At 37.9% G+C, this 25,151-nt stretch overlaps 1 protein-coding gene across 1 annotated transcript in view; it reads right to left on the bottom strand.

Moving 5' to 3' along the window:
• Nucleotides 1–16,514: 16,514 nt before the first annotated feature.
• LOC140013395 (uncharacterized) overlaps nucleotides 16,515–25,151 on the bottom strand; it is a 28,672-nt gene continuing 20,035 nt past the window's right edge. The window contains exons 3-6 of the mRNA XM_072062665.1: nucleotides 17,905–18,345; nucleotides 17,692–17,755; nucleotides 17,036–17,211; nucleotides 16,515–16,933 (exon numbers count right to left, since the gene is read on the bottom strand). Of these exons, the coding sequence (XP_071918766.1) occupies nucleotides 16,515–16,933; nucleotides 17,036–17,211; nucleotides 17,692–17,755; nucleotides 17,905–18,345 (1,100 nt within the window). The remainder of the gene's footprint in view (nucleotides 16,934–17,035; nucleotides 17,212–17,691; nucleotides 17,756–17,904; nucleotides 18,346–25,151) is intronic.

The raw sequence follows: 25,151 nt of genomic DNA on the forward strand, positions 1-25,151 counted from the left end.
AAACACGTAAGGGAGTGAAATGAGGAATATTTATTCCACTAACATTGTTTTGCAGGTAAAAGAAATTATGTCTCGTGAAAGTGAAGGAAGTCCTCAACCCATTGATATAAAAATGCTTGCTAATGTGTTGGAAACAAGATTCAAAGGAATGTGGGGGAAGATGCTAGCCGATGCTTTAGACTCGATTCATGAGAAGTAGGGGTGTGCATTCGGTGCAAAATCGGTAATTTGGTGCAATGAATTCGGTGAATTCGGTTATTCGACCTATAGAAATCTAAACCGTTTTCAATTTCGAATTGGCCATAACCAAATTCATTCCGCAACTGATTTCAAATTCGAAAATGGTAATGAATTCGGTCTAACCAAATTCATCTATTAAAAAAAAAAGATAATAATGCCCTGTTATCAACTTAAGTTTGCAACGCTGCTTCCCTGAGGACCCTGACAGGCTGACACAATACAACTGTAAATATGTAATCAAACTAATATTCTAATTGCAAACTTACAGGCTACAAGCCTACAACACCAATTCAACTGAAATCAACATCCAAATTATTACACACACATTACAAATGCCACAATTCATCAACTATAAATCTGGAGTGCCAACTGCCAATATACAATACAACTACAAGTTAGAAAAAAACTAAACATATTAATCAGCAGCTGAACAGCCTGAACTAATGAACTGAACTCATAACTCATAAGTTATTCAAAGTAACACACACTTTTCAAGTTCACATTTCACAAGTCACAATGAATTGAATGAAGAAACTAGAAATTAGAAATCATTCAAATTGAAAAGAATACATAATGGCAAATTGTCTTGAAAATTCAAATTACAAATGGCTTAGATAACAGAAATTCAGTCAAAATCTGAAAACTGACTACAACATAATTTAGTTCCAGACTTCCATTACATTTTGTTGGTATCCAACTAAAGAGTGATTGAAGTTTCAGCACCTCCATTAGTCAAGCCTGCAACAAAACATAAAAATGAAATATATTAGTTACTTTAAAACAATAGAGAAATGAAATTTTACAATAATCAGCATATACAATAGATAAGAAATATGTTACCAGATTCTAAAGCTTCAAGATCCTCCAATTCTTCTTCCACGTTCAATTTAGAATCCGATGGGCGAAGCCAATCTTGAGTGCAAATCAGAGCCTGCACTATTTTAGGAGTTAAAGAACTCCTAAATGGATCAAGGACTCTTCCACCGTGCTAAAAGCAGCTTCGAAAGCAACTGTGGATACCGGCACAACCAACACATCACGAGCTAGTTTAGAGAGAACAGGGAATCTAGGACTATTCACTTTCCACAATGTCAAAATGTTGAAGTCATTTTCTTCATCTTCACAGTCCTCACCAAGATATTTATCCAATTCAGTTTTTGAATCCTTGCCCCTAGCTTCTATTTTTCTCTTTTTAAACTCCTCTTTGTACATGTCTTGGATACGTTTTCAAGCATCCATGTCACCAGCCATTGCACCTTTATCTACTGCTCCAGATTTACTCGAAGAAGTTGGGGCATTGACTTCAAGAGGGGAGCTGAGTTTTTTGTACTCAGAAAACAGTTGCACTAAAGCTTCTTTGCAAGTGAAGCTATTTTTGCACCATCATATGGACCATACATTTTCATAATTACAAACTCTACATACTCAAATTTGATACGTGATCAAGAATGGGGGCAACAAAAATATGCATATTCATTTTTTCTATTTGTCCCCAATACTTATCATACTTTTCTTTCATTCCAAATGCCATGTGAGCCATTTCTTGGTTATCACTTTCCATCATGTTGTTCAAGACTGTATTCATGCCACTAATGTCTTGAAAAAAGGTATTGCAAGTGACATACTTAGACCCAGAGACCTTCAAAGTCAATTCATAAAAATTTTCTAAAAACTGAATTAGATATCTTGCTTTCCTCCAATCAGTTGATGTTGGTACAGACTCAAGTTCTTTAATCATGTAAGGGTCCTCTAGTGCGAACCTATCAAAAGCTCGCTCATATAATTGAGCTATATCCAACATCAAGTAGGTGGAATTCCACCTAGTAGGATAATCCAAACACAACAATTTCTGTGATTCTATTTTTTCAGCTATAGCACACTCTCTAAACCCTTTAAACCTAGCAAGTGATTGTCTTACATACCTCATAGCTGCACGAATAGAATCAATAGAGTTTCCACCATCATTAATCACCAAATTTATTATATGAGCAACACACCTAACATGAAGCCACTTTACCTCCAAAATTGATTTTCCCCAATTAACAATTTTTCCCCTCAAATAAGAAACTGTAGTGTCATTTGAGCTAGCATTGTCAACAGTAATTGTAAAAATATCATCAATTCCCCACTCAAGTAGACATTTCTCTAAAACTTGCCCAACATCAACACCCTTATGACTAGAAATTGGAACAAAACTTATAACCTTTTTGTTTAAATTCCAGTCATTATCAATAAAATGAGCTGTAAGGCACATATAATTAATTCTTTGAATTGAAGTCCAAGAATCTGTTGTGAGACAGATTCTACTAGAATTGTGCCTAAGCAACTTTTTCAATTTTGTTCTTTCATCCAAATAAAGTTGATAACAATCCCTAGAGACCGTCCATCTAGAAGGCATTCTAAATTGAGGACAAGCAGCATGCATCACTTCTTTAAATCCAATGCCTTCAACATGTTTAAAAGGCAACTCATCGACAATCACCATATAAGCAATTTTCTTCCTAATTAACTCAACATCAAATTTCCACGATAAAAGTGCAGCCTTGGTTTCCCCATCCCCTGTTTCAGTTTCCCCAAAACACAATGTAGCTTGATTAGTGTATTTGTTGTTAGGATTTTTAGGACATCTGGTTATATGATTTCTCAAACCAGTTGTACCATTAGTCCTACCATCAACAGCTATGCGTTTCTCACAAAAAAGGCATTCACCATATGTGACGACCCCAGTTCTCCCAAGGGCGAATCCAAGGGTATCGGCGGGCCGCCTGCCTAGCTCGCGCCAGGGCTCGAAACACAAAGCTAATAAAACTATATTAAACCACAAGAGAACTATTCATAATATATACAACCGCCAAAAGTTCTATTTACATCTTCAGAAGTATCGAGGCGAACCACTCTAATACACTATAACAACAACCAGCAGAAGGTAGACCCTGAGGAGGGTCCTTATACAAACCACCAAAACAAAAACAAACATCCTAACTGTTCAACTATTACAAGCAAACCTAACTATACTAGTGTATGTGCCAAAAGTCCCCGCGTCGGTCCCTGCTAAGGAAAACAAAAGGAAAGGGGTAAGTTATATGCTTAGTAAGTAAACAGGGGCAAAAGCGTAAATTTCACGTAACAACAGTTACACAGTAAGAGTAAAGCAAAAGCAGAAAAGTAACATCACATAATAAGGATACAGGTGGCTCCAAAGCCAGATCATTTGCCATGCGTGACCTCCTGCCGACACTTCGTCGACCACAAATAATGGTCCGTAGAACTTCACTTGTACTCCCACCGTACACCTTATCACCCTCTCTGGCCAGATACCTCACAAACTTGCTCAAGCGAACGAAATTGAGCTTGGTTCACAAGTTCGGGTCACAAACTTGGTCCACATAATCGATGAACCGGATTCACAAACTTGGTGACCTCAAACCAGGTTGGACTGACTTCGACCAAACCCTAACCGGCTCGAATAGTCCATCTAGGTCATGAGATCGGGCCCCAAACTCACAAACTTCACAAACTTTACTCAAAAGTCACCCCGAGCCACAAGCTCAAGGGGTTTAGTTCCAAAATGATTCGTATACATATGTCATGTACAAATATGTGCGCAAATTAGGGTTTAGGTTGAGTGCGATAAAGTACACCCTCGCCTAGGTACCCTTTTCATACATATCGAAACACATAAGCAACTAACACGTAAGAGCGGCCTGAATACTTACACAACAAACAAAAGAGCAAAAATTTGAAATTTGTGCCACGAAGAGTAGCTAGTAGGTCCCACCGGCTCCACCTAGCTGACCACCGTTTGAAATAGAAGATTGCGTCACATAATATCATAAACGGCTACTAACATACTTAAAACAAGCAAAACGGCAAAATCGGCACATACGAGTGCGGAAACGACATACGGAAATCGGAAATGATAACCTAATCGCTTTGCCGTCAAAACTGTTTTGAATCTAATTGAGGGTACGAGTGTCGGATCAAGGTACATGAGGTACCGTTGCGAAGCTAAGAGGAAGGGTTACAATTTTCATGAAGACAGTTCAATCCGGATCTAAATGGAAATAGGTCGAAAGTACATAAGGCTAAAACTTTGATGTTTTGGCTAAGACCTGAATCCACTCAGAACAGAACGAAATTTGAGTGTCAAAGTACCCGTCAGAACTGTCCAGATACAAGGCAGTTCTGATGATCGATCTTATTTTGGTCATAACAGGAGCTACAGAACTCGGATTTTGACACACTTTATACCTTTTCGAAGCCAAAATCAAGATCTACATTTCTTATGAAGGAGTTGACACCCAGATCGTACGGGATCAAAACAGAAAAATGCACGGTCAGAGGCTGATTTCAAAACGCAGCACAAACTAATGTCTAAAACAGGCCTGAGTGTTTTGTCTATAACTCAGGATACACTAATCCGTTTGACTTGAAATTTTACAGGAATATTCAGGACTTAAGGGGTTACAATGTTGAAGAAGGCTACTCAGTCCAGTTTCAAGTGTAACTAGATCCAAATGCAATATACGACACCAGAATCGCAAAAACAGGTTCACAAACCGTATTCTGGGTCAAACATCATAAGTCAGGCTACCTAAGTCCAAACCAAGTGATTTCAAAGCCATACGAAAGCTAAGATACAGGGATACATTTCATCAGAAGACCTCAACAACCAATTCTGAATCATTCCAAACCAAAATAACCAATTACAGTCGCAGTTCTCAGGTTCGGGTAGAAACAGGACAGCAAGGGTAATTCCATCTTTTCATGAGTTACGCTACTCCAATTGACCTGAACGTTTGCAGCCACCTCTAAAATATCATTCCCTACAACTTTCATGTTTTAACCTAAGGTCAATTCGGCCTCTAACTATGTGCTACAGTGCCGGGCAGAATGAAGAACAATGAAACCCTAATTTCCAATTTTTTCTTCCAAAACAGAAATTTCTTACAATTATCCACTTTTCCCACCTCCTAGATCCCTTACATACCATTTCCAATCATCATACATAACCACACAATCATATTCATATTAAAACAGAAAAATCCCCAATAATTACAAAAGTTCATCAATTCAACCAAAAATCACAATATAATCCATAAATTTTGCATCTTATACCATCACTAAGCATAAATTAAGCATCATTAGAGGGAGGAGAGTGGTTCTTCATAACTCACCTTAGAAACAAGAGAGAGAGAGAGCAAAAGTCCTCTTAGCTTTCCAAATAACTCCACAAAACACCTCACTATCACTCCCTTAATGTTTTCTATGGAGCAAAAATAAGATTCAATGGTTGATTTGGTAGATTGGAGCAAAGCTTGGAGAGTTTTCTTTCTTTTGCTTAGAGAGAGAGAGAGAGAAAGAGAGAGAGAGAGAGCCGGCCACAAGATGGAAGATTTTTGATGATTTTTGGTAATTTTTTGGTTTATTTAAGTCAAATGGTAAAACAAGAAAGAATGGTCAAAAGTTTCTACCACCCTATGGTGACACTTGTCATCTCATTAAATGTCTGCCTAACTTTTGTCTCTCTCACATCTATCCACTTGGTACCTCTAAATATCTCATAACACCTGGTAAATTAAACCCAGTATCCAAAACTTAACCTAACTGGCCGAATTTTTCCAAACTTACCGCACTAGTGGGTCCCACGTCCGATATACGTACTTAATTTCTCAAAAACTAACCGATACTAGAAAAATCATCAAAAACCTATATTTACTCATAAAAGTTATCTGGGGGAATTTTCTAATAAAAAAAATGAAGAAAAGGCGGGCGACAAATAAAACTCCACTTAAGCTTTCTAATAAATTGTAACACTAGAGGTTTGCTAATCTAGAGTTTGCTAAACCTTTGTAAACTAAAACGAATCCTATATTTACTTATACCAAAACACACACTAGAACACCGAATATAAATTATAGCTCGAACCTACGAATAATAATACCTAAGCTAGGGTTTACTCATAAGCAAAGTTAGGGTTTTCAATCTTAACCGAGATTAGGGTTTTCTTCTTAGCCCTAACCCTAATTTCACCACACCGAATAATAAATGACCCTAATATCAACTTACGAACTGACTGGGGCCTCACATCATATCTAATCTTACCCTCAAAAACTTCTTTGAAGTGTGACCAAACTGTAGATCTTTTCTTGTATGGACCTCGCTTCTTTGGCTCTTTTCTTCCTGAATCTGCCAAGCTACTGTATGAGTGGTTAGTAATGCCATTTGACTTAACTAATGCACCTAGTACCTTTATTGTTTGCAGATAAGGTGGAACAAAGACTCAAGAGGAGGGGCCACGGCCGCTCCAACTTCAGCTATACCGCTCCAATCTCTCGGCCACTCAACCCTAGGGGCGAGATGAAATTGGTTTTGGTAAACCTAATAGAGTCTCTAGTGGTCAGCTTGATCAACATAGATCCCTTGGTTCCTAGAGGTTCAGTCACCAACTCTGATACTAGCTGATACAAATCCCATGGGTACGACGGAGTTCGTGATCACAAGCCGGATCTTGATGGTGGAATTCAAGTTTTGAATTGGCAGCGGAACCTTACGACCCCTCTAATCCCCGAGATTGTGAACAATCTTGATATTATCTCAACCCACAAACTAATGGATTAGAGAACCAAAGGTGTTGATAGAAGGCGCCACAATCAAGTGCGGTTCTTGATTGATAAGCCGAAGCTTGAACACTAAAAGAACCTCTAAGTTGGTCAAAGGAAGCTCAAAAGCTATGAGAAAACTCACTCAAGTTTGCTGAAAAATTTCTTGTTGTTATTAATGAATGAAAAGGAGTCTTATATAGAGTTTACCAGACCCTCAAAACCAACCAAATCTATGATACTTTGACGCCAAGTAATATTAGGAAACTACCCATACGATTTAACTTAATTGGTGTTGGAAACAATGCAAGTTTCCTTATTTGACTCAACTACTAACTAAACATAATAGAAACTAACTAAACATAATAGGATAAGACAGCTATCGTGCCATAGAAGCTAGGCTTCCAAGATCACATCTTCACTCTTGTGCATCCACGACTTGAATGCAATGCACGAGTTTGTTTGTGCCTCGATCAACATCTCCAATATTCAAGAGCCCCTTGAATGACTCATGGACAGCTTGGACAAGGGTATTAAGTTGTTCTTTGAGACGCTTAGCTCGAGCTCTTGTAATTGGTCCGATTGGAACACGAACTTGACTTGAAGCTATATCCGAACCTTGAACTACCATGATGCTATCATTCTTTGCAAAAATAACCCACAGGATAAAACAAAGCAAGACAAATCTCACAATCAAAGAAATAAGTATGACAACGGAAACGAAAACAGAAGAAAAAAAGGCAACGACAAGAGACAAAAACAAGCAAAGCTTGAGGAGGCACCAATCAGATCTTATTCTTCTCAATTCACGGCACAACGGACAAGGCTACTAGTAGTGGTATATATAGATCACTTAGTCTCCTAAAACTTAGCTTCTGAATCACAAAGGGAATCTTTTATACAATTGGACTTGGACTTAAAAACCACTACCAACTAGGAAACTGAGACCAACAATATAGAAGTTAACAAATAATAATAATCTTGATTTAACTACTACATAGCCTCCCTTAAATTAAGATCTTCAAATTTCACCATGCCGAGCATCTTCTTCAATTTCATGAACATCTTCAATTTGAGCAGCTTTGTCAAAATATCAGCTACTTGATCTTCACTTCTACAATAATCAATGACAATCTCTTACTCTTGAACTAACTCACGAATAAAATGATACTTGATGTCAATATGCTTGCTGCGTCCATGAAAAACTAGATTTTTTGTCAACTCAATAGCAGACAAACTATCACAAAATATTTTGGTAGGACCATCTTGCTTGTGTTGTAAAAATCCCAGCATTCTCCACAACCAAAGTGCTTGAGTAGCACTACTTGTGGCCGCCATGTACTCCGCTTCTGCTGTGGACAAAGCAACTACCTATTGTTTCTTTGAGGACCAAAAAAATACACCAGATCCCAAGTAAAATGTATAACCAGAAGTGCTTCTCCTTTGTATTGTGTCACCAGCCCAATCACTATCAGTGTATCCAACAAGGTTGTTATCATGTGAAGATGAATAAAATATACCATCAGATTGCGTACCTTGAACGTATCTCAAAATTCTCTTAGCAGCTTGCAAGTGAGACTGGCGTGGAGATTCCATGAATCTACTAATCAAACCAACTCCATAAGTGATGTCAGGCCTCGTAGAAGTTAAATTCCTGAGACTCCCCACCAACCTCCTAAAATAAGTAGCATCAACAAAATCACCAGTACCATCTTTGGTTAATTTCAAGTTTTCTTCAACCGGGGTCATCATTGGTTTAGCCACATCCATCTTAAACTTCTTTAAAATATCACCTGCATATTTCTTGTGGAAAATGAAAATTCCACCAGCCAACTGACGAACCTCAATACCAAGAAAATAAGACATCAATCCCAAATCTGTCATCTCAAATTGACTAATCACGGCCTCCCTGAATTCAGAAATTAGTTTAGGACTGTTACCTGTAAATATTAAGTCATCCACATACAAGCATACAATAAGAACATCTCCTTCAGGGTTGAATTTGATGTACAAAGTATGCTCATATGGACATCTCAGAAAATCATGCTAAACAAAATAAGTATCAATGCGAGTGTACCAAGCTCTAGGAGCTTGTTTCAAACCATATAATGCCTTTTTCAATCTATGTACCTTGTCTTCTTGACCCATTCTAACATAACCTGCAGGCTGCTCAACATATACCTCTTCTTCAAGAAAACCATTTAAAAATGTGGATTTCACATCCATTTGATGAATTTTTCAGCAATTATTTGCAACAAGTGATACACTCATATGAATCGTAGCAAGTCTGGCAACTGCTGCAAAAATTTCAAAATAATCAATATATGTCTTCTGCTTATAGCTTTTGACAACCAATCTCGCTTTGAAGCGATCCACCTCTCCTGTTGGCTTATACTTGATCTTATATACCCATTTCACTCCAATTGGCTTTTTTTCAGGTGGGATAGTGGTTAACTCCCATGTATCATTTTTCTCAATGGCATGAATTTCTTCATCCATTGCACAAATCCAACGATCATTTTTGACAGCTTCTTTAAATGAGACAGGATCACAATCTGCAAAAAGAGCAAAATTCACAATTGCTTCATTAGTTAAATCACCATCTTTGCCAACAACATAATCATCATATCGGGCTGGCATGCAGCGTTCTCTTTGTGGTCGACTGGATGTCTCAACCTGAATAGCGGAAGGTGAAGGATCACCACGAGGCTGCACAACTTACTCCACTGCTTGCTTATCAGTACTTTGTCCCATAATGGGAGAAATGGATGGGTACTTTGGCGATGTCTTGGGATCTTGTTTGGACCAATCCCAAGCTCCATGTTCATCAAAAGTCACATCTCTGCTAACAATCACCTTTCCTGTGTTTGGATTGAATAACTTATATCCTTTAGTCTCATGACTATATCTAATAAAAATACACTTCTCTGCTTTGTCATCCAATTTCTTCCTCAAATAATATAGAACATGCGCATACGCAAGACAGCCAAATACCTTGAAGTGAGAAATATCCGATTTCATACCAGCCCAAACTTCTTGTGGAGTCTTTCCAAAATTGCATCTAGTAGGACACCTGTTCAAAACATAAATAGCACAAGATACTACTTCTGCCCAAAGGGATATAGGAATACCTTTGGAGTGCATCATAGATCTCACACTATCCATCACAGTCCTATTCTTCCTTTCTGTCACACCATTTTGCTGAGGTGTATATCTGGCTATCATTTGATGTTTTATACCACTTTCCACCAAATAGTCATCACAAACAAGATACTCAGTGTCTCTGTCAGTTCTCAAAATTTTAATAAAGTAGCCACTCTGCTTCTCTACATAATATTTGAACTTTTTAAACACATCACATGCATCAGATTTATTTCTTCAAAAATACACCCATGTCTTCTTACTGAAATCATCAATGAAGATAATAAAATACTTACTACCACCATTGGAAGGAACTTCAACTGAGCATAAATCTAAATGAATTAGTTCAAGTGGTCGATGGGCTCTCCAAGCCTTGCCTTTTGGAAAAGGATCCCTGTGCTTCTTTCTCAAAATACAAGACTCGCACTTCTTATCAAGAAACTCAACAGAAGGCAACCCAATAACAAAATTCTTTTTTGCAAGAAATTTCAAACTCCCAAAATTCAAATGCCCAAAACACATATGCCATAACCAAGAATCATCACAAGTCATGGAATTAAAGCAAGGTAAATCGCCACAGTTAAGAGAAAGAGGCCACAAACGACTACGGTTCATCTTTACCTTGGCAATTAATCCCAATTTCTCATCACTTATGGTGCCATCACCATATTTAAAATGCAGGTCATAACTTTTCTCAAACAATTGTCCCAAACTCAACAAATTATGATATAAACTTGGCACATAGAAAACATCAGAAATATAATTCGAAGACCCATCTTGCAAGATAATTCTGAGTTTTCCTTTTCCAAGAACAGGCACTTTTTCATTGTTTTCAAATCTCACATATGCATGAAAAGATTCATCCAGATTTGAAAACATCTCATTTTTACCACACAAATGATTTCTACAACCTGTGACGGCCCCACCTCCCCCTAGGGCGTACCCTAAGGTTCGGCGAATCGTCTGCCCAGCTCTCGCCGGGACTCAAAACTTAAAATGGGAAAGTAGATTCCATGCCAAAAAAAAGCTCTATTAACTCTATTACAGCTTCAAAAGTTGCATAAACTAGTTCATCAAGTCATGCATACCACGAGTACCAGAAAGTAAACCCTAGAAAAGGTGTTAACAATAACCACCACGACAACTATATACATCTTACTCGTCAACTTATACAAGTACAAGTTCAACTATTCTATAGCTCAAAAGTCTAACACCTGCCCGAGCGATCCCCGCGTTGGCCCCCTGCTAAGGAAAACAAATGGAAAGGGGTAAACTATATGCTTAGTGAATAATCAGGGGGTACAAATGTAACTCACATAATGAACAAGTAAATCAGGATAATTCACATCAATAACAGAAAAGTGACATCACAATGGTAGGATACAGGTGGCTCCAAAGCCAGTTCAATTCGCCGAGTTTGAACGTCTGTTGACACTCAGTCAACCAAAGTACTCATGGTCCGTAGACTCCACTTAAACTTCCCCGTTCACCTTATCAACCCCGCTGGCCAGTCAACAGCACACAACAGCTCGAGCGAAACCAAATAACTTAGCTTTCGCCAAAGCTTTAAAAAGGAACTAAATCCCAAGTTTACCATGGAACTATCTTCGACCACACCCCAACTGGCTCGAATAGTTCGTCTAATCCTTGGAACCGGGCTGGAACCAAGCCCTGAGATATCCGATCTCTCAATAGATAGTATCTCTCAACAAGTACACAACAAGGTACTTACCCCAAACAGCACATAGCAAATGGGGTTTAATTCAAGTCACGAGATCACCCCTATCAGCACACAGCAAAAGGGTGATACTCAAGTCATGTAATCCCCCTCCTTAGCACACAGCAAGAGGGTGATACTCAACATAAGGCATGTATTCTCACATAGAAAATCAAAACAAAGGATGGGCTTAGGTCGAGTAAGATAAAGTACACCCTCGCCTAAGTACCCATTTAACATATATAAGGTACTTCAACAATTCCACATCAATAAACAACCCAATTACTCACTTGATAAAGTTTGGCACGAAAACGATACAATTCACTGAGTTTGACCGTCACTGTCAAAAGCCTCACAATCTGTATTGATAGATTATATACACACATAAGTGAAACGGTCATACAATAGCAGCTTATAACTTAAACGATCGAATACGCTCGAAAATGGTCAAAAATAATAAAAAACGGTCAAAAATGACGTTAAGGCCAAAAGAATGTCGAAATCGGCCGAAACGGCTGGAATGGTAAAAAAATAACAAAAGTAGACCTAAACGGTCCAAAATGGCAAAAAAGGTTAAGAAATGCACTTGTGCGTGCGTGGAAATGATTTTGCCCATAACTGGAGCTGTGGTTATCGGATCAAAATGTGCTAGATAGTGTCTCGAAACTTAAACAAAAGGTTACAACTTCTATGAAGACAACTCGACCCAGTTTTTAGTGTATTCAAGTTAAATTTGCAAGATATAGAACTAGAACTCCAAAAGCTAGTTTATCTTTCTCGTGAAAATTTGGCGGCATGCCCCTTGTGTTTACCCATTTTCCAGCCATTTATGGCTTCAATATTTTCCTCAAACAAGCCCAAAGTTACACACACAACAATCTCATTTCAATAGGCTCAAGACAATACAAGGACAAAATTCATGTTAATAACAAGTGCGGAAATGAAGTTTACAAAAGACAGATTTGATATGGTTTTTGCGAAATGGACACATTCGAGGCTACGCTTATCGGATTGGGGTGCAACTTATACCGTTTCACAGCTAAGACGAAGTCTACAACTTTCATGAGATCACTTGGTCAAATTTCCAATGTAACCCAGTCAAATTCCCAGTTCACCGAACCAGGTTCCAACAAATCGGCTAATTAACCATACTACATTTAAATAGCCATATCTCAGGCTACCAAAGTCCGCTTAAGGCGTTCTTTGAGGCGTTTAAAAGCTAAGACAGAGTACTAAAACTTTCATGTTTTAGAAAATGGCTAAATCAGCACGGATCATGGTGAATAAATACAGTCAATTGGATGAACTGTCCAAAACGGATCACTGGAAATATCCTAGGGCAATGAGGGTATTCTGGTCTTTTCACAAGCTACGTTGCTCCGATTGAGCTGAAATTTTGTAGACACCGCATAAAATATGATTCTATACAACTTTTATGTTTTATGCTAAGCCTAATTTAGCCTCTAACATGATGCAATAAAACCGGACAGAATGGGCTAAAATTTTCCAGAAATCTGGAATTTTTCGTTTTCAATGCAATCTTTCTTGATTTCTTGCTCCAATCATCACTACAACCACTTATATAAGCTTAGATACAACATATATTATCCATATAGCAAGTATAGGCAGCACATACCTCAAACCCTAACTCACATATATCACCTTTAAATCATCATAACAACTTGTATCACTACTAATCCAACCACAACATGAATTATACAACAACTTAAACCAAAATAAAAGAACCAAAGCCATGGTTTAGCCTTACACCTCAACAAATGAAGCTTGCAAGAGTAATACTTCACCTCCTCTTGGAATTCTTGGTTCCCCTAGCTTCTCAAGCTCACAACTCACACTTTAATCGATTTAGAATTTTAATTCCTCACTTGGATGGCTCAACTCAAGAAGAAGGAAGTTTGTTTCTTGCTCTCTTTCTCTCCTCTCTTGTCTCGGCCAAGCAGCAGAAAAATGGAGGGAAATGGAGCAAAATGAAGGATAAGAAGGTTGGACTTTTGGCTTGTTTAAGTAGCCATGGTTGAGTGACACTTGTCACCACTAATACCAACCAAAATTTCTTTTTTCTTTCTTGCATTTTTAGCCCTAAAATTCGGTCAAAGCTAGCTGGAAAATGAGAGGATATTTTGCTCAAATATTAATGAGCTTGTATGGTAAGAAAGTGGTGGTCAAGTGGTGCGTTCAATCAGTAGTGCACGGTACCCGTCGGTTTGAGCCGATTTTTATTAAATCACGTATGCTAGGGTTTTTAACTTCTAATCACTAACTTATTATTATCACTTCTAATCATATAATATTTCCTCATCCAAAAATCACTCTTACCTACCAAATTGGATCCTTACTCCGTACCGAATAGTCATACTACGGAAAAATGCAAAAATCCTAATTCACTCTAACTTAAAAACAGACAATGGAAACCCTTACTTCTATATTTATTTACACTTATTGTGGTGTGATTGGGTAGTAGGGCTATTATAAAATCATAAATTCCAAATAAAAGGGGATTTTTAAGAAAAACGTGAGGGTTTTACAATTCTATAAATCAAATTTAGGGTTTCGGTTAAAATGTGAGAAATTTGAAAAAAAACGGTTAGTCACAAGTGAAACTAGGGTTTTGAGTAGACTTTTAGGGTTTCTAGTCTTTTAAAACAAACAAGGTTTTAAATCAAATCCAAAGAAATAACTTTAGTATCTTCTTTGAACAAAGTAATGTTTTAAAAATAAAAATAAACTAAAGAAACCGTAATATCCTCTTTGAGACTAATCAAAAGATGATCCTAAAAGTTGGGGTATCACACAACCAGAATCAATAAACCAATCATTCTTCATAGACTCTTCAGCTATAGAACTAGAAAACAACAAGGTCTCCTCTCTATCACTACTATTTTCAGCCACTTTAGCATGCATCTCTTTATTGGACCAACATTCATTCTGATAATGACCAATTTTACCACAATTATAACATTGGACATTAGATCTATCACACCTTTGAAAATTATTTCTTTGACTTTCTTGTTGATTGTTTTTCTGATCCCTATTAGAATTATTTCTGGGTTGGTAAGAATAATTACCTCTTCCACGACCACGAAAGTTACCTCTACCTCCACGTCCTCTACCTCTGAAGTTCTATCCCCTTTGATTTGTGTCCATACGATTCACCTCCTCTTTTCCTTTTGGGTGATCCACCTTGGCTTGTAACACGTCCTCTACTGTATCCGATGGCGGCTGATTCAGGGACATCTCATTCGTCAGCAATTCACCTTCGAATTCAGCAAGTGACAAATTGTCAAGGTCCTTTGTGGCTTCAAGGACCGTCTTCTTGGTGTGAAATTTGGTAGTTAGAGATCTCATAACTTTTTCAACAACTCTAACCTCTTCCAAATTCTCACCATTGGACTCCATATCGTTGACAATTTCTTTAATTGTATCAATAAAATCTTTAACTGACCCCATGGATTTCATCTGGGCCAACTCAAATTGTCTCCTAAGTTCCTGCAATCTGATTTTTCTCACATTAGCAGCACCACGATTTGAGTTCATGAAAATTGTCCAAGCCTCTTTTGCCAACTTTGCATGTATAAATTTTTTGGCAACATGCAACTGGACTTCACTGTTGAGATAGTACATTGCCTTGCAATTCAACTGTCTATTTCTCTCTAATTCTTTAACTGCTTCGCTTGATAATTCTATACCTTCTACCGGTTCCATATATCTTGTTTCGACAATATTCCAAAATCCAATATTTTGGAAAAAATTCTTCATCATCGACCTCCAAGGCTCAAAATCATTTTTACCATCGAAGACAAAAATGTGACAATTGTGCAAATAATTTGGATCCATATTTTAATTTCTCAGGATCTCAAGCAAACCTCTGATGCCACTTTGTAGAAATATAACCCACAGGATAAAACAAAGCAGACAAATCTCACAGTCAAAGAAATAAGTATGACAACAAAAATGAAAACCGAAGAAAAAAAGGCAACGACGAGATACAAAAACAAGCAAAGCTTGAAGAGGCACCAATCAGATCTTATTCTTCTCAGTTCATAGCACAACGGACAAGGCTACTAGTAGTGGTATATACAGACCACTTAGTCTCCTAAAACTTAGCTTCTGAATCACAAAGGGAATCTTTTATACAATTGGACTTGGACTTAAAAACCACTACCGACTAGGAAACCAAGACCAACAATGTAGAAGTTAACAAATAATAATAATCTTGATTTAACTACTACATAGTTGATACGAATCCCGTGGGTGCGACGGAATTCGTGATCACAAGCTCGGATCTTGATGGTGGAATTCAAGTTTGGAATTGGCAGCGAAACCTTACGACCCTTCTCATCCTTGATATTGTGAACAATCTTGATATTATCACAACCCACAAACTAATGGATTAGCGAACCAAAGGTGTTGATAGAAGGCGCCACAATCAAGTGCAGTTCTTGATTGATAAGCCGAAGCTTGAACACTTAGAGAACCTCTAAGTTGGTCAAAGGAAGCTCGAAAGCTATGCGAAAACTCACTCAAGTTTGCTGAAAAATTTCTTGTTGTTATTAATGAATGAAAAGGAGTCTTATATAGAGTTTACAAGACCCTCAAAACCAACCAAATCTATGATACTTTGACGCCAAGGAATATTAGGAAACTACCCATACGACTTAACTTAATTGGTGTTGGAAACAATGCAAGTTTCCTTATTTGACTCAACTACTAACTAAACATAATAGAAACTAACTAAACATAATAGGATAAGACAGCTATCGCGCCATAGAAGCTAGGCTTCCAAGATCACATCTTCACTCTTGAGCATCCGTGACTTGAATGCAATGCACGAGTTTGTTTGTGCGTCGATCAACATCTCCAATATTCAAGAACCCCTTGAACGACTCATGGACAGCTTGGACAAGGGTATTAAGTTGTTCTTTGAGATGCTTAGCTCGAGCTCTTGTAATTGGTCCGATTGGAACACGAACTTGACTTGAAGCTATATCCGAACCTTGAACAGCCATGATGCTATCATTCCCCTTCTCTTGAGAAGGATTTGCCCTCAAATCAGACTCATCATCTGCATCAAATAGAGCTAAGTCAGGAACATTAAAAGTAGCACTAACCCCATATTCACCTAGCAACTCAAGCTTGTACGCGTTGTCATTGATAAGCTCCAGAATGCGGAACGGACCATCACCTCGGGGAGATAGCTTATTACGACGCTGAGCTGGAAATCACTCCTTGTGCATATGTAACCATCCCCACTCACCAGGCTCGAACACCATCTTGCAACGTCCCTTGTTAGCATGCTTAGCGTACTAAGCAGTACGCTTCTCTATATTAGCATGGACCTTTTCATGCAAGTGCTTGACAAAGTCTGCACATGTCTTGCGATCTAAGTTAACATGCTCACGACTAGGTAAAGGTACTAGATCAAGAGGTGTTAGTGGGTTAAAACCATGGACAATCTCAAACGGTGAAAAGCAAGTAGTAGAATGAACAACCCTATTGTAAGTAAATTCAACATGAGGTAAATATTTTTCCTACGTTCGAAGATTCTTTTTTATTAGTCCATGCAACAAAGTGGACAAGGTGTGATTAACTACCTCCGTTTGACCATCCGTCTATGGATGAATAGAAGTAGAAAACAACAACCTTGTACCTAGTTTAGCCCATAGGGTGTTCCAAAAATAGCTAAGGAATTTAACAACACGGTCAGAAACTATGGTCCTAGGATACCATGCAATCTTACTATCTCCTTAAAGAACAAGTTAGCAATATGAGATGCATCATCAGTTTTATGGCATGCAATGAAATGTGCCATTTTAGAAAATTGGTCCACTACAACATAGATAGAATCATGGCCATGCCTAGATCTAGGTAATCCAAATATAAAATCCATGGAAAGATCTACCCAAGGTGCACTAGAGATTGGCAAAGACGTATATAGCCCATAAGGGTGTACATTGGATTTAGCTTGCTTACAGGTAATGCATCGATCCACCACCCTTTCTACATCTCATTTCATATGCGGCCAATAGAAGTGCTCCTGCAAGATTTGCAAAGTTTTAGAGACTCCAAAATGACCCATTAATCCTCCAGAATGAGATTCTCTTACCAGTAATTCACGAATGGAGCTCATAGGAATGCACAAGTGAGTTATGCAATAGAGGAAACCATTAGATAAGAAGAACTTACCCTGACCAGAATTTTTACAAGAGGCATATATCTCACCAAAATCAGCATCTTGAGCATATAAATCTTGAATCATCGCAAAACCCAATAATCTAGTATCTAAGGTGGCCACTAGAGAATACCTGCGAGATAGTGCATCCACGACCACGTTGGACTTACCAGCTTTGTATTTGATCACATAAGGGAAAGACTCCACAAACGCAATCCCCCGTGCATGTTTCTTACTGAGGTTGTGTTGTACTTTTAAGTACTTAAGGGACTCGTGATCTTTATGTATCACAAACTCCTTATGCCTTAAATAGTGCTGCCACACCTGTAAAGCTCGAATGAGAGCATACAACTCCTTATCATAGGTCGAATAATTTAAAGCAGCCCCAATTAGCTTTTCACTAAAATATGTTATTGGTTTTCCTTCTTGAGTCAATACAGCGCCGACTCCAATACCTGATGCATCACAATTAATTTCAAAGGTTTTAGAAAAGTCAGGTAAAGTTAACACTAGTGCGTGTGTGAGTTTGTGTTTTAGAAGTTGAAAGCCTTTTCTTGCGGATGTCCCCAATGGAATTTCTCATTCCTCTTGATGAGCTCGGTCAACGGTGTGCGGCAATGGTGCTAAAATCCTTCATGAACCTCCTATAGAAGCCCACGAGACCATGGAAGCTTCGTACCTCCCCCACGGACTTAGGTGTAGGCCACTCGTGAATGGTTTTCACCTTTTGTTTGTGTCGCGCCCCACTTTTGAAAATAGGTGTGAAAGTGAAAGTAGAAGGCCGTGGGATTGTGAAATGCGACGGTTTGGCCAAATAAAGTTCAAAAGGGTTTTTTGGATGAAAAAATGGAGTCGCCACTTGGTATAGAGTTAGGGTGTACCAAGTCACCCAAAACAATGATTTTTATTTTGAAAGAAAAGGTAAACAAACCCTTTTAAAGAACTTTTAGGTCTACGCAACCAAAGAGAGGGATCGGGGGTCACATTTGATAAGGGAAAAGGCAAAGGCAAAGCCTAAGGCACTCCCTTACCCTAGCCAAAGCTAGTTGCGTGACTTAGCCCTACTTTTCCTAATTCTTCTACCCAAAATATGTGTTGCATGTTGGATGTGACTAATGAATATGAAAAGGAAAGAAAAATGCAATTCTAAATCTAAAATGTCTCTTATGAGGCTTTTTTGTCCCAACCACATGAGTTGTGGTGGCCAATAAGGAAAGCCCTCCTAGAGGTCATGAACAATGCAAATGAAGACTCAATTATGAGTGTAAGTGTGCAAATGTAAGAAAAGTGCAAGTGTGCAAATATAAGAAAAGTGCAAGTGTGCCAATTGAGAAAATAAAGGTGTTTATGTGTAAATGGATGAAAATATGATAGTGGATACATATAAGTGCAATTGGGTGCAATTTGTGAGGTAGAAAATAAATGATAAAAGAAGAAAAATGTGCAAACATGGCATGTGGATTGAGAAAAATATAAGTAGTGAGACAATGTGGATAAAAAAGTGAGGAAGTGATATGATAAGAATGAGAGTGCATGAACCTAGAGGAATGCATCAAGTCGGGTACGGGAATGACTCCTAACTTCACGACTTTAATTTTCCCTTTGATTAGAAGGAAGAACTAGCGTGCTAAGGCTATTTTGTAGCTACACTCGCTCGTTTCCCTTATCGAAAGGGGACTCTCAAGCAAATGTACCCTATAACTAGCATGAGGATGCAAAAACCTAAAATGAGGGGAAAAGGATTGGAGGAGCATGCCAAATGCTAAAAAACTAAGAAAAATGCATGAAATGTAGTGAAACATGCAAATGTGTACTAACAAGAAGAGATACCTAAGGGTCTAGCGTTGGACTAGCCCATATCTAGGAATTCCTACTAGCATTGGACTAGTGGAAAGCGGAGCAATGAGCCACAACTAGCGTTGGACTAGTGTGGTGACGTGCATTCATCCATCAAGTTCATCTACGACTATAGAAAGCAAGTAGACATGCCAATCACCTATAAACACGTAGCACATAACACTTAGCATGCTCGACTAAATGTAAGAGCCTAATAAAGCACTTAACACGTAGCAACAAAAGCAAGCAATCAAGCTAATGAGCCTATTACATTCGCTAACTAAAACAAATGGGGAAGGGGGAAAGTGGATAAGAATGCTCGCCAAGCCCTATCTATTACAAGCCAAGAGGTGTACACATACCCCATAAAAGAATAACTTAATGAAAGCAAAAGTAAATGAAATAAATGAAATGAATTAAGGAAAGGTAAGGAAAGCAAAGTAGACATGCAATTTTCACTTAGCACGTTGGATCACATAGGGGAGAAACAAAAAAAAAGGATAAAAGAAATTATACCTCCCCCGTTTGTGATGCTAATAAAGTGAACAAGACTTAACTTGGGCTATAGTCACCAAAGAAAGAGATAACTTGGGCTAAAACTATCAAAACAAGGGATTAATGCATCACTTTAATTAACAAAATCTCAAGAAAAAGAATAAATATGAAATTGAATAATTAAACAAAGCATTCAAAGAAGTTAAACAACCCCTATTCATCCAATTAAACAAACAAAGATCCATTTAAAGAATTAAAGAATATTCAAGGGATCAATTTATTATTACTATAAAATAAAATAAAATTAAGGACCTAAGGTGAGACCTCCAATCAAATGATAAAAATCACATAAAAACAAATAAAAACCAATTTGCTAGGATTAAACAATAAAGAATCCAAATTAAAGTCATAAGTCTCTTAAAAGCTAATGAAACCTCAAAATCTCATCCCAAAAAACTCATGCATGTTCTGTTCAATAATCCCATGAAAGCAAATCAAGGGAAAATAACATGTTAAAGGGGTCAAATTGATTGATTCTCCCAATTATTTGGGCCACAGGGGAGCAAAGGGAGACTTGGGGGGTCAAAGTGCTAAAATTCAGAAGTTATTTTCATGCAAAACATGCAGCTACGTATGGCTTAAACTTCTGCAACTAAAAAATGAAACATGCTTCCTTTTGTTTCCAAGCCTGCTGCAATTTTCATTTTTCTTTTTGCAAGTACATATCAATCTCAACACCAATTTTGATCAAAAACCTTTCAACCAAAACATCCAAAAACTAATCTAAGCATCATAACACACAATTTCAACATTCAAACAAACCAAAACATAGAAGAAAAATCATGCCAATGCTGGAAAATTCTATGCAAAAGGTTCGGCAATCCTGACTTGTTCCTTTTCAGCAAGCATTCGATCATAGCTCAAGTATTTTTAGACCCATACTTGCAAACTCAATTCACTCATCCAATTTCCCTTTTCGAAACAAGATTGACTAGCACATTATGTGACAAAACTCACTTGATGAGCTGTTTGTGAAGAAGAAAACAGCAAAGACATAAGAAATGCAGCAGCTTTTTCTACTTTGGCCTAGATATGTCTAAGCGTGAGAACTCAAACAAACTTCACTAATTTGACAACCCAAACCGAAATGCAAGGATTTCAACCCAGTGTTGTCGCGCCCCATTTTTTGAATAAATAAATAAATGGTTTAAAAATGTATTTTTTGATTCAATTTGTGATTTGAAAAATGAATTGTGATTTAAAAGGAAAATGGGTCTAGATGGGGGTTTTGAGAGTGCGACGATTTGACCCAAAAATTATAGTTTAAAAAGGGTTTTTGAAATCAAAATTGGAGTCGCCACTTGGTAATGAGTTAAGGTGTACCAAGTCACCTAAAATGAATTTTTTAAAGGAAAAATAGGAAAAAGTAATAAGAAACCCCTTTTAAACGACTCCTAGTCCACGTAAACCAAAGAAAAAGGTTCGGGAGTCACATTTGACGAAGGGGAAGGCAAGGATAAAAATCCAAGGCACCCCTTCGACCTAGCCAAGGCTAGTTGCATGATTTAATCAAAGATTTTCTTGTTTTAACCAAAGAATTTATTACATTTGGATGCACTACATGAATGCAAACCCTAGACCTAGGGGTATTGGGGGAAATTTCTCTTCAAAGGTTGAGTGGTGCCAATCACATTAATAGTGAAGCCCAATAACGACCCTTTGAAGAAGTCACGAATAATGCGAGTGGGATGCAAATGAATGGAATGCATGTATGCAATGTGAGGATATGTGAAGTGAGAAAAATAATAAAAATAATAGGACGTAAGTGGAGGTGTGCAAATGTATTTACAAGTGTTTGTGTGCAAGTGAAGGGATAAAAAGGTGTACATGTGCAAATGGGAGAAAAAGTGAAAGTGTAATGATAGAGTGGATTTAGAATGCATGAGCCTAGGGAATGCATGCATATTGGGTACGGGGAGACCTAAATCGTGACTTAATTTGCCCTTTTATAGAGGGAATACAAGCGTGCTAAGGCTTAGAAAAAGCCACACTCGTCTATATCCCATATTTAAGGGGACTCTCAATCAAATGAACCCTATAGCTAGCATGAAATGCAAAAATCCTAAAATGGAGGGAAAAGGGGTTCGAGGGGCATGCAAAATGATAAAACTAAAAAGAATGCATGACATGTAATAAACATGCAAATATGTGCTAACGAGGGGAAATCCCTAAGGGTCTAGCGTTGGACTAGCCCATTCTATGAATTCCGACTAGCGTTGGACTAGTGGAAACGATAAAAGAAGCCACAACTAGCGTTGGACTAGTGTGGTGACGCATATTCATCCATTCCATTCATCCACACTATAAAAAGCGAGTAGACATGCGAATCACTTATAAACACATAGCACATAACACTTAGCATGCTTGACTAGATGCAAGGACCTAATAAAGCGATTAAACACTTAACACGTAGGCATGCAACCAAACTAATGAACCTATTACATTCACTAACTAAAACAAAAGGGGAAAGGGAAAATGGACCAAATTGCTCGCCACAGCCCTATCTATTACAAGCCAAGAGGTGTACACATACCCCATTATAAGAATAACTTTATGAAACAAAAAGTAAATGACATAAGTAAAAGGCATTAAAGAAAAGCTAGGAAAGCAAAGTAGACATGCAATTCACTTAGCACGTTGAGTCACATAAGAGAAACAAAAAAGATAAAAGGAATTATACCGCTCCCTTTTGTAGTTGTTAAATGGACGAGACTTAAACTGGGCTAAGTCACCAACTAACGGGATAACATGTGCTAAAACCATTCAAAGCAAAGGATTAACGCACCAATTTAATTATAAGATATAAACAAAACAATTGGAATCCACCAAATCATCAAATTTTCCCCCAATTACAACTTAATGAAGTAAAAAGCTAATTAAAGACCAAGCAAAGACATGATCATCCAACCTCCAAGCATAACATCCACTAAAGACCCAAATGCAAGCACTACTCAAATCATTTGAACCTAATTGAAGCATTTAAAAACTCAAAGGTCCCCAAGTAAAAATTAAAGTCCAAGCAAACATCATATCTCAAGAATCCAAGAGTGAATGAAGGTCCATGAATGGTTTTAACTTGCATTTCTAGGACCCAAGAACGACCACTAATCAATCACAATCAACGTCAAAATGAATCATCAAAGAGCTTCAAAGGTCCCCAAAATAATAAAGATCAATTAATGATTCAAATGCAAACACCTTAGAACCTAATTGCAAGACATTGGAATGTAATTGGGCCATAATGCATTGCTGCAAAAATCACAGGGACCCAATTGATTAGCTTTCTCAAATTTGTGGGTCATAGGGGAACAAAAGGAAACTTGAGGGGTTAAAGTGCAAAATCTGAAAGTTGTTTCATGCATGCATACGAATGGTTTCATTCATTTCTGATTGCTGATTTTCTGTCAAGGTTTTCCTTCCATTTCAACATGCAAAACATTCACCACATGCCAAGATTCTGATTATTAATCATCAACTAAACATGTAAATTCATTGAAACGAGAAAACAGAGCTAATCATCAAGGCTAGAAAGAAACTTAAACAGCAAAAGAAAGAGGAAGACTGCTGCAATTTAACTTCAGCAACTCCCCTTTTCCGCAGCCAAAGTTCATGCCATTTTCCTTACTCAAATTAAACGCAATTCATGCCAACAAACCAGGAAGAAACATGCTGGGACTATCATCTAAACCAAATATTATAGCTTGGGACCAAAAAGGAAGAAAACAATAAGGCAAAGCCATGAATTTTTGATTCGGCAAAAATTGAAATGCATTTTCCAGCAAGAACTTGAGCATGATTCAAATGTCTTAAGAACTCACACATGCAAACTGAAAACACTCTTCCCTTGCCCTTTTCCACACAAGACTAAATAACAAATTAGAAAAGGCTAAAATTTGGTGGATAGTCACGGAAAGGGAGAACAGCAAAAAAAATGCAGCAACATGATTCGATGGCTGCAACGAATGGGATTGCTATATTGCAGCTGAACTCTATTTCAAAACATAACTCTACTTCACATCATACATGCATACGGTACCCCAATCAAGTGGTAAACAAATCAAACACTTTAACTATGCAAAACTTCAACAAACGGACATGCAAGCCTGCTGCATTTTTCATTTCCAAACTCAAATTTCAGACCCAAACATTCGGCTTTGTTAAAAAAAATTCTGGTTTTCTGGTGTGATTTCTTTTCATCCGAACACCACAAAGGACTTAAACAACACAGCCTTGGACTTGACATCCAATCAAGCAAAAACTTAGACAGAAATGACGCAAACTCTTGGAAAACTTTTATGCAAAAAAAAAAAAAAAAGAAAAAAAAAATGCGATTGAAGCTGCGTCCTTCAGCAGAGGACGACAACTTCATCTAGCCATCCTTTCACTCAAACCCGGCGTTTCAGACTCAGACAATGAAATATATCAAGGACCCACACAAACACTAACTAATCAGGTTCTATCATGCACCATTAGGTGACAGAAAGATAACAGGTCAAGAACCTGTCTGCCACTCTAGATAGATTTCAAAAGTGTGACGGCCCCACCTCCCCCTAGGGCGTACCCCAGGGTTCAGCGGGTCGCCTGCCCAGCTCTCGCCAGGACTCACTCACTATGGAACTCAAATCATGTATATACATCCATAGACAAAAGATGCTCAAGTAAAAGATAAGAAACTTCTACACACCAGAAGTCTTCAAAGTTTTTACCATTCAAGTACAAACATCGAATATACGAAGGTTCTCATTCCTCATACAACCAGCCCGTGCCAAGCACTAGGGCGAGAACCATTACAAGGCCAAAGAACTAGATCAACTAGACTATACAGAACTCTCGTCCTTGCTCGCCTCCCCTGCTAAGGAAAACAATTGAC

The sequence above is a fragment of the Coffea arabica genome, chromosome 8c (assembly GCF_036785885.1).
Source record: "Coffea arabica cultivar ET-39 chromosome 8c, Coffea Arabica ET-39 HiFi, whole genome shotgun sequence".
Classification (NCBI taxonomy): domain Eukaryota; kingdom Viridiplantae; phylum Streptophyta; class Magnoliopsida; order Gentianales; family Rubiaceae; genus Coffea; species Coffea arabica.